At 40.3% G+C, this 15,713-nt stretch overlaps 1 protein-coding gene across 2 annotated transcripts in view; it reads left to right on the top strand.

The window, feature by feature from the left end:
- Positions 1-15,713, top strand: part of DOCK1 (dedicator of cytokinesis 1) — a 319,193-nt gene that overhangs the window by 83,837 nt on the left and 219,643 nt on the right. For both annotated transcript variants that reach the window (XM_055719977.1, XM_055719978.1), the window contains exons 25-27: positions 631-737; positions 12,392-12,519; positions 14,948-15,043. In XM_055719977.1, coding sequence (XP_055575952.1) covers positions 631-737; positions 12,392-12,519; positions 14,948-15,043 — 331 coding nt within the window. The remainder of the gene's footprint in view (positions 1-630; positions 738-12,391; positions 12,520-14,947; positions 15,044-15,713) is intronic.

A 15,713-nucleotide genomic window follows, 5' to 3' on the forward strand; every position in this document is an offset into this window, starting at 1 on the left:
ACACTACAGTTTTTCTGTCACTTTAGAGTACTTAATTGAGATTGAGTAGCACTTAAAAGTTAAGGCTTAATAGGAAAAATACACACCCCCCACCCTCCAAGAATATAGGAAGTGTTGCAAAATTATTGAAAAGTCTTTTAAAAATGTGTTATGTGGGAGCTCAGCTGATGATTGTGGTGGTACCTTACCGTTATAAAATCTGTGTGTTTCTGGTTTTGATTTTGGGGTTGTTTTGGTGGTGAAAGCTTGTGACATGAATTATCACCTTTTTTTAATTCTTGGCTTATACGGTCATGTATTATTCCATTAATGGTATGTGACGATTGAAGTAGGCAATCGCACAGACAACTGAAATTCAAAATCTAAGACCTTAAATGAATCATGGGAGAAGAGTGTAAAACTAAGAAGAAAAGGGAGAGGGCAGACGAAAAGACACAAAAAACTGAACAGGCGTAAGAAAGACAATTCACATTTCTCTGAAATGCCTGTCTCAACTGGTTTATGTCTGGAAAAAAAATAGTTTGCTTGTCCCAAGGGTAAGCGGTTGTTTATCTTTTCTGTGCTTATTCAGTGTTTCTTATGTATTTTGGAGAGAGTTTAATATATTTTTACTTGTCCCTTTGTATGTAGCAAACTGTTTACTGAATTCATCCTAAATGTTCCTGTGAGCCGGCTCACAATCCAGAAGCTGTACTGCTTGATAGAAATAGTTCACAGCGACCTTTTCACACAGCACGGTAAGCAGGACCTTTGCAACCATTAAATTGTCGCATTATTCATTGTCTCCAGACCTCTGCTAGTGCCAGGTTTGTCCTTGCTGCCAAATGCAGTGGAGGTTGTAACCAATTAAGGTTGTTCTATTGGAAGGACAAGAAGATTTAAAATAAGTGAGGAAATGCTAATTGACACTTATTGCAGGTTATAGATCATAAAGAAGAGAAAGCAAAAACTTGCAATTTTTAATTTAAAAGGGCACTAAGCTTCCAGTGTTATTGCCACGTGTCATAACTTTAACTGTAATACGTTTTATTGTAAATGGATTAATTCAGCCTTTCTACTCAGTGAAGTTCTGTGGAGAAAATGGAAGTTTTTTATGTCCTTTCTTTCCGAAGCATCGTTCTCTCCCTTTAAAGCTGTCCCCTGGCTGAAATAAAACAACACACAAACCTTTTAGAGTGTGCCATTCATCCATGCTTTCTTATTTTCTCCTTCTGCCTTAGTGGGCCAGTCAAAGATAAGTTCCAGCATCTATCTTACAGATTTCTTCAAGTTGAAATATTTTATTCTTTTTCTAGCTGACTGCAGGTTAAACTAACCTAAACTAAGTGTTTGTGCTGTCAGAAATTAATGAGGGAGCAAATAGGCAATGGTTCAACGATAAAGGAAATTTGAAAGGATTCTTCTGTCAGATCAAAAATGTTGGCACCATGTGATGCAAAGTGCTGATAAAGCAAACTTTTCTGGTTCCAATTTAAAACGTACTCTTGGTGGGTTGGCTTTGTACTGGCGCGCTTTATACCAGATCAGGTAATGTCTAACCACAGCTATGTAACTTTTGCTGGATCTAGTAACTTCTATTTTCTTCCAGTTAACAAAAAAGTATAAAGCAAACACAATCGATGCTGCAATTTATTATGCTCCCGTAGTTTCACAAAACTGTGTGTTTGCACCTGCTGCAGTTCAGTGGCACTGCTAGAAGGTGGGGTGCCGCGTGGATCTGGTACTGACAACTGTGGGATTTATACTCTTGCTCTTTCCACTTCTTCCCACTTGAAGTTTTCTTTCTGATTTTGCATCAGTAGCGATGAAGAATGATGTTCAAAGAATGAGCTTTAAATTTTGATGGTGCTTTTTATTTAGACTGAATTTGCAGGAAAGTTATTCTCTAAGACTTACAAGTATTTGTAAAATTATTGGGTCTGCATGTTACATGCAAGTTTAAGCCTTAAGCTCTGGGTAAAAGGAAAAAAAAAAAAGTCTGATGAGAATTAAAATTAGAAGATAGGGATCCTGGAGGCTCTGAACCTTCCAAGAAAGAGACAGAGCTTTTCCATAAGGAAGCCTTCAGTACAGTCCCGCTTGATCAACACGGTGTAACGCAGGTTGTAAATTTACTACCTGCAGTTATGAATGGCGATGAAGTGAGAAACAGTCTACCAGCCATACCACCACAGCATACTGCACTAGCAAGTCCAAATACGGTTCAGCATGGTTTTAGCTTTTGAGGCCTTCTTTTGAAATTATTCAGCCCTTATGAGCCACAGCAAATGATTTTACTCTGAATTTCAGGGTTTGCAAAAATAAAAAGGAAGAATGCAGATGTTGAGGCTTGGGTAAAATGGTAGTAGTCTCTGTGAGACCATTTTAATGTTTGCTCTTTCAGACATGTACATCAATGCTATTCTTTTCCTTCGTTCACTCTTGCTCGTGTTCTGTGTAGTAATTTTTCCTTCTCCTGGCTGCTTTTAGGTTGCAAGGTCTTTGGGGCAGAAGTCAGTAATGTAAGGTATAATACTTGACTGTCTTGGATAGGAGGAAATTGAGATAACTCAGATCAAACAAAAAATTATGACTATAAGAAGCACTCCTAAGGAAGGCTATAGGGACACATTGTCTGTTTGCTATATTAGTCATTGTCTTCCCTTATTCAACCATTTGTGCATGGATGGTTTGTATTTTAAATCTAATTCTCAAACTTCGGGTTTTTGGGTTGCAGCAAATGGTACAGTCCAATATCATTATGCTCCTGAGAAATTCAAATGAGTCTGTTTTAATAGCAGGGTCATTAATCTGAATTCAGTCCAGTGTTGTTGACAGAACGGTGCTACTTAATGGCTTTTGGATCTTATCAGGAGGCTCCTAACCAGGGGGTTCATGTCACTGGCTGTTAAGAATGTCTTAAATCTCATGTGCTTCGGTTGAGTTGCAGAGGAGATTCGAGGCACGTACGTGGCTGGTGCTGCCCAGCTGGGCGTGTGGGGCACAGTCCAAGTGGTGGGACAAGGATTTCAGGCGGCTGCAGCTCTGGGGCTGTGCGGTGCCCAGGGGATGGAGCCTGACGCTGAGGAGGGCTGGCGGGGTTCGCCGCAGCTGTGATGTGGTGGTGCCGTTTCCCGTGGACTGTATCAGCGTGCACACCTCTGCCTTGCCCTCCCTTCTGTATGCTTCTGTGTGACCTTATAGACGTATGTATGTGTTGATAAACAAAGCGTTATCTTAAAAGCTTCTCTTGCCACTGGTAATTGTCTGTAAAATTTGTGACTGGAGAGTCAGTTGTGCTGGGAAACTTTCAGAAATACTACATTTCACTTGAAAATAAACACCTAGCCACAGCCTTTGTTAAATTTAGATTTTTGGATTTCCCCCCTTGCTCTGTGTGTTTGAGTTCTTATTATTAAAACGTAGTTCGACTGCCCCTCCTCCTCCTCATTGATTAAATAATTTTTAACTGATAGGCAATACTTTCATATAAGTATCCAACTAATCCTGTATCATATTGCAGAAATGAGATTTTTCTCTTCTAAAGGCAGTATGCAGTATAGGATTGTGGAATTGATGGAAAGCTGTAAAACGTACAGAATATCAAACAGCATTTCATCAGTGTATTGTTGTTGGAGAGAAATGCTCTAATTCTGTGCTTTGAGGGGTCAAGGAAGATTTATTTGCGTCTCCAGAGGCATGAAAATTCAAAATACATGAATCTGTGAAGCTTGAAGGATTTTGGGGTGAGAGGGGTGGGTATGTGAAAGTTTGGGTAATGCGTTGTGCTTGAAGAATGATGTGGAGTGATGGATGGTTCAGTGGTCTTCATGAAATCTGAAGAGTTTGGGACCTTGGATGAGACTGTACTAGGGTGTTGTGGGTTTTAGGTCTTTAAAAAAGAATGTAAAATATAGTTCCATATTTTACTACTTTTCTAGTTATGTCATGTGTCATTTACATGTTTCCTTCTGAAATTCACGGTAATTGTTCAACTTAAGCTTATTTTTAGTAAGGTTTCTTCAGCCCTGGCAGGAACACACTGTACATTCCTTAGGTTTTGGTGCTTTTATCCTAACAGTGGCTCGTATCTGAGCCCTAGTACCGAAGGGAGAAAGAAAAATTGGTATGTAGTGAGTCAGTCAAAGCAGTGTTAAGCAGAGTGTGTGTCTGTGCATGTGTCTGTATATTATGTATTTGATAAGAGAATAATAGCTAGGTGACTTCAAGAAGCATATTTTTCCAAGCTTGTGGTTATTTACACAGGCCAACAAGTAGAAATCATCTCTCTATTTAGACTAAATCTATATCAGATCTTCATGCTTCTAGTTTATGTCCTTGAAACAACATACATTAAAATACCACCAAGGAGGAAAGATTTTCCTGTTGATTCCCCACTAACATAAAGACGGCTGTTTCTGCCCATTTTCAGGGGTTATATTCATCAAGTTCAAGGCCTCTTTTGCATACCTTAGTTCTCTTTTATCCTTTCCACGTTTGATTCAATAATCTACAGTGGCTTTGGCAAAACAAATGTGAGTTTTCTTCTGGAAAAGCAGTTAAGTTGCATCTTGTTTTTCTGAAGCATGGAAAATAATCCCTAACGTGGTGATGCTCAATTTCTCTTCTTCTGTTTGTGCAGTAGATCTGTGTTACATGTTGGTTTAGATTTTGTTCCATTTCTTATGTGAGGAAACGCTTCCTGGAATGTCATTAAAAAGGTCATCTGGTCGTGGCTGCTGCAGAAGTCCTGCACCATGAGCCCTTTCCAAGGGCTAAATCACGGCCGTGATCTCAGAGTGTGCCCTTTAGGAGTTCTTTCAAGGGTTAAACTGCTGTGTTTTCCCATACTTTTTAATGGATATTTTCTCTCATTTTTTGTGTGTAGAAATTGTTCAGGTAGTGCTATCAGCGGGATAAGGGGTAGTTGTGAACGCAGAGGTTTACAGTCTGTGCTTTGGACGAGTTCACTTGACTCTGCCCTGCTCCCTGATTTTTGCAGAGAAGAAATTACTGGGCTGGGTGCATCTGTAGGGTGTTTGAACACCCCAGTGTTCATCTGGGCTAACTGGGATGCAGCTTTTTGCATGCAGCAAAGCATTTTAAATTGTCAGTGATTAACATCCTGATTCAGCAAGTTATTGGATTTTGAGACTTGAATAGGGCCTTAAATGGTACTAGTTTAGACAAATACGTGCACATCTTGCTCAGTGAGGACATAAGTATGTCAGTAGATATCCTTATAAAAATAAGATAAATAGGAATATATAATAATTATATAAAAATAACTGCATATGACCATATAGAAGTAAATGTATATATAAATATGTAACATTTATAATCACAGTAATTTATGCAGATCCATGACAGTGCACACCATATCCTTTTTTTGTCTGTGTAAAGCAGCAAACGTTTGATGGAGCCCAACCCTGTATCTCTTCCTCCTTTCACGTCCCTCTCCCCTCCAAACCCCCCCACCTCAGACCCCAAAACAATGGAAGCCTTCCTTTAGATTAGCACCTGAATTGATTCTAGGTTGTAAAAGTTTTCTGCAAGAGTATGTCCGCATAGAAGTATGAGTTTATAAATTAGTGTGGAACAGTTTTATAATAACCTAATGTATGTTTTCAGTTCTACATGTGGAAGTACTTACAGTTGGTAAAGTGTCTTATCCTTGCAAACATCACAATTTTGGTTTTATGCAAATAATGATTTATCTGATTTGTTTTGTCCCATAGAGTTGTTTGTATTCGCTGTTGCTTTGTTTTACAAATGACTTCCAGCTAATTAGCAAGTGAGCTGTGTAGCTGCAGTATTCTTAAACAGTTAGGAAATCTAGTGATTTCTCCTTTAGGAAATTGTTAGTCTGTTAAATATCAGTAGCATATAGCATTTATAAGAGTCCTTATTGTTTAACATGGCTTAAATTACGATTTTTGTCTCCATGCTGTGTAGTAGAAGTGAGGTTACTAAGCATAAGTTTTGTTTTATTTTATAGGCCACATTAACTAGGTGAACCGTAAAATAAAGAAATGCATTTGTCAGTGTCACTCCAAAGGAAATGTTTTTAAACTGACAAAAAATTATTTCATGTATTTAGCTTCAGCATAGTTCCTGTGTCAGTGTTTCATCCAAAGTCTTTGCTTGGATGCTTATAAGTTGATAATGCCTCCTGAGCATCCTTTTATAGAGATTAATATTTTATTCTCACTGCACATTCCTGTGACATTAATCATTGTGGGCTGGACTTGTGCAGAAGAGAACAGATGTCAAATTATTGTTTTCTGTAATCATTGTGCATCACACTCATGAGCTATCTTCAGAGCTGGCTTTTCAACAGAAGACTAATGTTATAGACTATAGATTTATCAAGGTTGCCTATTAATCAGGGCTGGGAGGTGTTTGTGACAGGCAGGCTGAAGAAGGTTAACCTTTCCTCTCCAATGCTCCTAAGGAATCAAGGTATAGTTGATCAACGCAGTGTTTTTCAAAATACTGTGTAGCAAAGGATGCACTTAAAATCTTACCTACTTGTAAAGCATGTTACCATAGTACTGGATTTGCTTAAATATAAATATATATATATATGTATGTGTGTTTTTGTGTGTGCATTGGTGGGTTCCATCTTTGGAATTTGTCGTCTTCTAGCTCTTGTATTTTAATGGATGTATCTAGAAAACCTTACAACGATGGAATTGGTTCAACAGCTGTTGCTGCTTCACCTCAAAGTGAAGCTGGGATCTGTTCTGTGATGGGAAACCCATGGGACAAAGACACGGATCTACAGGATGGTGCCTGCTGTCAGCAACTTTGCTCCAGAGCAGCACCCAAGCCCGCCCCAGCAGCACCACGCACCCTTGCATCAGCAAGGTCAGCTGTGTGCTGCATCCTCCCGAGAGCCCGGGCAGCAGGGCTGGGGAGGTCTTCTGGTACCCTGCAAGCAGGCCTTTAGAAGCTGCAAGAGCAGGGAAAAGTCTGTAAAAATCATCCAGTATGTTAATATAATTTTATTGCCTGCCAGATGCTGAGTATCATGAAGTACACTTTTGAGTACTTTCGTCTTTCCCATTGGCAATATTTATTTCTTTTTGCCTACTTCACATTAAGCTATATATCAGTATGTCTTCCTAAATGTAAAAGTTCCATTGATAATTTGAAAGGCCAAGTAATCTTTAGAAAAATTTCACCGTGTTGATGCTTGTGCGGTTCTCTGGGGTGGGGGTGTTTGGGGTTGGTTTTTTTTTTTTGGTGTGTGTGGTGGAGGTAGTGGTTTATGGACTTGTTTGTTTTTAAAAACCTGGGAAGTATTTGGATCTTTTTATCGAGTACCCAGCACACCTTGACACTTTATCCTCTCCTGTTTATAACCTGCAACAGCTACAAACCAAACGGCAGATGCTTACAAGTGGATGTTGGGGAAGGCAGGGAGCCTGTAAGGTAGTTACTGAGGAGCGTTGTCAAGTCTACCCGAGGGAACTTAGTCTTTTGTATAGGTTGTGTGATTCCGAATGAAGTAGTATGACAAATCAATTACTTTTTCCTTTCTCAGAAATCCAACTTGAATACCTTCCCTATTGATTAGAGTGTACTCTAGACAATCTAACTCAAAGATGACATAGCTGCAATTTTCGCCTTCTGCACGCTTGCAGATATTAAATTGAGCTTTGACCGTTCTCCACTAGTGGGGTTTAACGGGGACGTGAAACATTTTCAAACCTCTAATTAGGAGCCTTTGTAAGTTATTAAAGATTGATTCACCTTGCAGGCTTTACAAAGGCACGTTTGTATGTCTTTGCTGGAGTGCTTAGCAACTGGGTATCAGGGTTTTTTCTCTCCCCTGCATTTGGTGAAAGCAGTGTGTGGCACCACTGTTCTGTGGGTTTATTCTGAATCTACTCGTTTCTTTCCACGTTAAAACCTAAGGTAACGATATGTACTGAGGTTTCACAAGTGCAGAGGCACAAATGCTGCAATCACAAAGCATCTTTGGGTCAAACATACTGAGCTGGGTTGAAATTTATGTGGAAAATTTGTAGTTAATTCTGACCTGCATCTATCCGGTGAGTCCTGTAATTCTGTCGTGTCAGAATAGTCTTGAGTACTTGAGCAAGGAAGGGAATGTTTTTTGGGACAGAAGTTGCATGGCCAGGGGCTGGAGCAGTTCAGAGGCAGAAGTTTAAAGCAAATGTAAAATGATGATTACATGAAATACATGGCAGGTCAGTACCAGGCAAACCTTCTGTATGTAATGGCTGCATCTTCACTCACAATTTCTTTTTTCTATTCAGGGGTTGCTGTGGGCTGTGGTTTTATGGTTTGGGTTAGGGTTTTTTGGGGGGTGTTTTTTGGTGTGGGTTTTTTATTTTTTTTACCTAAGGTTACGCATTTGAAATATGTGAAAGCAAACTATTGCTTTAAATGCACATGTATTATTGTTTACTGTATTAGGGCAGTTTGGAGGCTTCATTTTTATATCAGGGGCTTTAGATCATGTAATGAGCAACCTGGCTCTTTCAGTGAGGTCACTTCTGTTTTGGCTTTTTTTTTTTTTTTTTTTTTTTTTCCAGGGATCACCACCTCCTTTCACTTAATATCTGTATAGAATTAGGATATTATTGTTGCAAACAAATAATGGGAAGTTACGATTAAGATGTTTCTGGATCTTTTGTAAACCCATTTCTCTGCTTCTTAATGGAAATGAATATGAGGGGATGTGATGAAGTCAATGCTAGGTGTATTTCCCCATGTGTATACATTGCAGGGTCTAATGTCTGTTTATGGAGGCAAAAATTTCAACAAATGGACCATGATTTTTCTTTTTTGAGCTACAAAGCTGGAGGTTGAATGGCCAAGAAGCAATTAAATAGAAAAGCTCTGCACTGAAGAAAGTAACTCTTCAAAGTACTTTCTTTGAATGAAAGCCCACTTGTGCATTCCTAGTGAACATGTTCTTCCATGAGTCACTTGAGACTGAAGAATATTTCTTTTAACTACTAGAAGCTGGGTATGTTTATACAGTGTTATTTCTCATCCTCCATGTGTGAGCTCACAAGGCAGAATTAGGATGCTGCTGTTTCAGTTCCTCTAGCGTCTTGTTGAGATGGAGTATTCTCTATTCTGCATTATAGCACGTTTTTTCTTGTGGGTGGTGTGGGTTTTTTTTATTTGTTTGTTGCGTTGTTTTTGGTTGGTTGGTTGGTTGGGTTTTTGTGGTGACTTTTATTTTTCCCTGTTGTGCAGTTTGGGAGAGCAGGATTCCAGCCTTCATGCTGTGTATCTCGCTGAAGGGATGAGTGTGTGGAGGTGCTCCTGTAACTCTTTGGCTCCGTAGGGGACTGGAGGCTGTGGTCAGTGATGACATGGGAGTCTTGAAGCAGGCACAGAGGATAGTTGAAGTCATTACAGTTGGACCATACAGCACTGGCTGAAGGCTTCTGGCAGACTTTGGACAGACCGTTTCCCTATGAAGTCCACCTTTGTCTCATCAATCCTGTTGCCTTCTCTCTTTTAGCAGCAGATGCAAGCCCTCTTGAGCCCATACCTTATCACTTAGACCATCAAGTGAGAGTAATCTTCACCTTGACACTGAGTTTTTAACACCTGTGTCAATTTTTCCACCGCAAGCCAAAACATAACACCTTAAGCATGTAGTGGAATTCTTCATCCTTGGCACATCTCTGCATCCTAGCTGTCAGTTTTTTCTGGTATCTGCAGTGCGTATTTTAGCCCTGGCGATACTGCCTTGTCCATCCTGTGCTTGTAACCAGCAGGCCATCTGCTGAGCCTCAGTTTTCACTATGGAATTTGGATTTTGAAGTTGGCACCTGTGTGGGGCCCATGCGATGCAATTGGGTACTCTGTTATAATAGTACCTTCTACAACACTGACATCTTGGTGCCTGGGGTGCAGCACCTCATAAATACCAACGGGAATCATCAGGAATGGTCAAGGGTAGACATGCACATTCTGTCTCTGGATGTCTCTTCAGCAAAAGATGAAGCTAGCAAAGGTACTTAATTCTGGTGAATTGAAGCCAGGGTCACCTTCTTTTGGTGATGCAGATCTTCATCATTCTTTGAGCTACTGGTGTTTGCTGTAGCTTCTCAGCACCAATTTGCTCGTTCTGTAACTCCTGGCTATCCTGACTGCTTCTGGATGCCAGTTATGTCCACTACAAAAGGACAGAGACCAAATGTGTATCAATAAAGGAATTATTTAGTTGTAGAAGGAGCTTCTGTGGTTGAGTAGCCCTCTGCTGCTACCAGGAGGAGGTTTCCTACTGTTGAAAGTGTTACTTTGAGCTGTTGATTTCTTGGCTTGCCAGGAAAGTTTTACGTAGAACCCTAAATAAGTGCTTTCACATTGCAATAAGAGCCCATCCCCTCTTAAATGAGATAAATCTCCAGTTTTCATTTTTCTAGTCTCGTGCTTCCTGCTGTGATCTGTTACTCATGCTTCTTGATGTTGGGATGGTGATGCTTACTGGTCCAGTACTATGTAAAAAGACTATGATTTGAGTGCTCATGAGCACTTCTGAATGTTCCAGGGACTTCAGCTTTTGTGTGAAAATTATCTCTAAGCAATGATACAGTCATTAAAGACTGCCATGAAGCCGCCTCTTGTGAGTCATCCGTATGCCATCAAGTCAAAGCAATTTGGGTAATATCACTAAAAAAAAGTCAGTGTGTTATATGTGTAGCTGTCAAGAGCTTCATCCATCTTTTCCCAGATATTGTATAATTAGAGATCTCACGGGCCAACAGCTAGTGTAGCAGTTGAGAAAGTCAATTCTTCAGTCGTGTTTTCAGAGATTCTTGGCCAGGTGGACTTTATAGTACAAAACCAACTGTTTGGAGTGACCCATGCTGTGATAGTATATGTCCACGTGTCAGGAGAAAAAGAATTTCTTAATGGTGACTATTGTTTTTCAATATACTTGTTTCATGTGCAAATACCTGTGCTGCTCTCGATCTGTCTTAGGCATGTGACATCTCAGAAGAAGCTGTCTGGCCGCATAGTAGTCCAGCCCTTTTAGTATAGAGACATAGTACTCCTTCCTTTGGGCAAAGCAGAGCTCACACCTTCTTCTGTATGTATGTGAGACAGTTGGGCAGACTGGGAGGGAAAGGGACTTGGGAACTGGTCTTCAGAAGAGTAAAACAGCTGGAAAGGTCTCATGGTTTTCTTTGGTTCCTGTTCTACAGTATTGTTTAGCGGTGGTGGAAAAATACCAAAATGCTCTTAATTCCTCCTTTTCCCTTCCCGCTTTCCTTTCCCTCACCCCCAAATATGTTTCGCTACTATGCTGATGGTATGCATGCTGTATAATTTAATCAGCATTCCTTCTTGAGGCTCTGATGAACAAGGATAACCAGTTCCCCTCCTTTAGGCATGGATTTATTTGGGGGCTGGGAGTGGGGGAGGCTAAATGGTTTTAACTTCACTCTTTCTTTATTTTGTGGATAAAGTGTGCATGCTTCTAGTGTCATGCTGGGGTTGGTTGCAGCTAATGCCACCACACCCAAGGCTGGGATCTCTGGCTGTGCCATCTTACCTAAAGGAAAAAAAAATGTGGTCCAGGGTTAGGAATGAGCCCTAGGTCCCTGGAGTCCCTCTCTGCCAGACAATTTGCAGGTTATATACTAATGAGGTTAATTAGATACGTGCCCCAGTGTTACCTGCTGGTAGGTTTAGGAGGATTGATCTTCACCTTATTTCCTTTACGTTCTTGACTTGAGCAAAGACACTGAGCTCCATTATTTAGCTCTGTGTCAGTTTTCCTCATCTTCCCTGTCTCTCTTTGCAAGTCCCGTACCTGGTACAAGCAACTACATCTGTATGCCAGAATAAAGTACTTCAGCAGCATTTTTATAGCTGTAAAAGACCACATCACACTGCTGAACGTTAATCTGAATAGCATCATACATCTCTGTGAACTGTGTTTGTACGGTTAGCCTATGCTGTATTGGTAACCAGTATGGGTAAGGTAAAGGAAGTTTAATACACCTTGCCAACACTCAACCAGTTAGCAAGCGTGAAGCTAAGCTTGTACGTAATGTTTCGTGTAACGCTGGTGGTGCTGGGCAGATCCAGTTAACCAGTGCTTTTAAGCAGAGGCAGTTAATATCGGTGAGGCCACGCGAGTAGTTTGCTGAACTGGGGCTGCTGGTGGTGTGGTTGGGAGGGTAGCGCTTGTCCAAGCATTCTTAACCTAATGACTTTAATTTCACTTGCTCATAACTTTTTCAGGTTTCTATGGGTTTGGTTGAAAAGCAGGTGACTGGAAATCTGGAAGTTACCTTGTTTTTCCTAGTTTTTTAACTCTTATGTAAGCACTGAGGCAGCTTGGCTATTTAGGCAGTGCTATGAAGTTATTTAAAGCTGTGTATGTAACCTTATGTTTTGTGTGCAGACTGCAGGGAAATCTTGCTGCCAACAATGACAGATCAGCTGAAGTATCACTTGGAAAGACAAGAAGATTTGGAGGCTTGTTGCCAGTTGCTGAGTAACATCCTGGAAGTGCTTTACAAGAAAGATGTGGTTAGTATCGTATGGTTCTGTGACGATTAGCACTTTAAAAAAATGGATCTTACTAGATTGAACTGAGCAGGTAACTCCTGATGGCTTGATTTTTTTTTTTTCTTCTCTGTGCCCCCCTGCCCCAAATAGTCTCTTTTAGGTCATCTTTTTAGGTATCCAGTGATGAGGACGTGTTGTGTGACATCTCAGGATGTTTCTTACTGTTTTTGAGGCACATCCAGTACAGCACTGTTATCCAATAACACTTTTCCAGACCTTGGTTAGATAGTGAGTAAACATAAATACTGAGGAGTTCAACTTTTCTCTCACATGGTGTGTAGCCTCTGCTAGGTAGAAGGTGTTTGGTTTGGTTTGGTTTTTCTTCCATGAGCATTTTGGGACATGCACTTTTGAGTTGTATTGTTACTGGCCTGCTAGGCCAGCCTGAAGGGGTGGGAGTGTATATACATACATACATACATACATATACATATACCTGCACACACACTTTTGTCAACACGACAAACTTGTTTAGCTTTTTGAAGTGCCATTTAAAGTTAGCTAGTAAACCCTTCCACCTCAGTAAAAAGCAACCTGAATTGGAAAGTGGTGGCTTCTGCATGAATATTGTAACTAGTGTAGTTGTCTTATCCATTCCGAACGTAAACGTATGAGATGGTTGCGCATGAGAACCTGTGCAGTGGCCTGGGCTTGTATGCAGGTGTGTAGCTTGCGTAACAGTCCCTTTTTTGTCTCTCTTGACTTCACATAAATATGCAAATATTAGTGCTTTGCTGGTGAGCTGCGGTGATTTGATGTTCTCTTATAGAAGTTTGGGCTGATGAGGCTGCTGCCTGAACCTTAAGTCCTGTGTGGAATTGTACACTAATTTACTTGGAAAGGACTCTGGGGTCAGCTACTCGCATTGTCTCTACCATATAATTTGAGTATGGTTTTTGGTGGCATTCCAATTTGGTTTCTTTTTTTTTTGAAAGTAGTTTTGTGTGACTGCTTCGGAGAGTGGGTTATTTTAAAAGGAATTTGTTTCTGACAGCTTGGCTGCTTCCTGTCACTCTTTGTTGGCTCCATTTCTCTCTGTGGTAGCGACTCACTTGCAGCTCCTCCATCTCCCAGGCTGAGCCCAGCTGCAGCGGGGCTGCAGGAGCAGAGCCCGGAGGTGCCCTGCGCCACTGCTTGCTAGTAGCCAGCTGCAAGGGGGCTACAGAAAATAGGTTGCCATTTGCCAGTGGAGAAGGGGACAGGGAGAGGAAGGAAGCATGGCAAGTGAGGAGGGAGGTAAAATAAAATTGAAAATGGGCAGGAGCACCACAAGCGCTGGGGATGCAGAGAGGAGGAAAGGCTTAGAAGAACCTCACAGGACAGAAAGCGTGGGGAGGAGCAGGGTACCGAGATAGGTGCGTTCCTCCCTGAATGTGTAAGCTTTATCCCAAAGACAGGTCTGTCAGCAGCAGGAAGAAAAGTCCGTATTGGAACGGTAGCTGTGTATATTTGTACTGATGGTGGATCATTCTTCAAAAACACAAATGTATTTTTCGTATATATACAAATCTACCCTTGATAATGAGGCGTAATCCAGTGATATGATGTGGGTTGTTACACAGATCCAGGCATAAGAACGAAGATGGTTCATTGGACTGTGTTTGGTCAAGAAGCAACACAAAGGTGCTGCTCTATTTAGATAATTAACTGGGAAAACACTCACAAATGTTGGCTATCAAATTGTTTCCCCTTTCCATCTCACAGAAACCTTTTTAAGTCTTCTCCTTCAGACTAATGAAAGCTCTGTAGAAACCTTTTTATAAAGTAAAAGACGGGAGCAAAGCTCATCTGTTTCTTTCTCCTTGTCATGTGTTTTTGCCTTCAATTCCTGTAGGCATCATTCTGCATGAGGTTTTTGAACTTGTTCTGAAGAGCTGGTTGCACTAAATATTTCATTTTCAACTCTTTCAAAAACAGAAGCAGATTACTTCTAATGCAGAAATACTGCTTTGAAACAATTGACTGAAATTGCAGTTCCTTAACCAGAGTTTTTCTTCGGTTTTCTGTTCCATTTAATTGAGCTGTTGCAGAATAGGGCTCCCCACAATTTGGTAATGCCTGTGGGCTTTTGATGTTGGATAAATGACTAGGGAAAATAAAATTATTGGGTAACTAAATGTCATAGGCTTTGCTATATTTCCAGGGACTTAATTTTCATTTAAATTATTATAACAGTACATGTTAATTTATCAGTAACATGTATTAATAAAATAGATTTTGCATGGTGTTTGTTGAACTGGGAGATTAATTTTCTGCTTTTGATCAACAGCGGTGAATGATGTTTTATTTAACTTTCACAAGACAGGTGGATTTAAGGGCAAATATAAATAGTTCAATAGTATTGGTGTCTGTTGTATCTAGTTACCACTAATTTATTCTTTCTCCTTAGGGGCCAACACAACGGCATGTCCAGATAATCATGGAGAAGCTATTGAGGACAGTAAACAGAACAGTCATTTCCATGGGACGTGATTCGGAGCTCATTGTAAGTGTCTCTTGATGTAAACTTAAATACCTCTGCCACATCTTTTTGAACCTGACTGTAATAGGATTTAAATCCCAGGTGACCCAAAGCAATCAAAACCTTCAGTAACTGTCTTTGTGTTCAGTAAGCTGTAAAACATTGGCTTGTAATTTTTCCATGGTTTACACAGGGGGAGAAAAAATACTTATAAAATATTGGTGGCCAGGTGATGAGCCAGGTTTTACATATCTGTGTTTAACAAAATGATGTATTGTTTGTAATGAGCCAGCTGAAAAGTGTGGAAATGACAGACTTGCATGTTTGTTACTACATTAGCAATCTTTTGACTCTACAAGCATTTGCATGTCTTTTTTGACTACAACTGAGATAACCAAGATAACAAAGCATTTGGATGTTTGAAGTATAGAGGCCCATGTTTTGAAAGCCTAGAGCTGGTGCAGTAGCTGTGGGTTACCCTGTTCCACATCAGTGGTGTAGCACTGTGATTTTTAAAGCCTGACATTTTAATTTTTCAACTGTAACGTTAATATTGGTCTAAATAATGAACAAAATAGTGAGGCCTATTGATAGCTAAAATGGGGACAGATCTTAGTATGTTTTTGGGAGTCTTTCTGGGTGTTTGTCTTTACGTTATATTCTTCCTTAAGTGTCTGACTAGTTTCCTATGTAT

This window comes from Falco cherrug, chromosome 9, assembly GCF_023634085.1.
Source record: "Falco cherrug isolate bFalChe1 chromosome 9, bFalChe1.pri, whole genome shotgun sequence".
In the NCBI taxonomy this organism is placed as follows: domain Eukaryota; kingdom Metazoa; phylum Chordata; class Aves; order Falconiformes; family Falconidae; genus Falco; species Falco cherrug.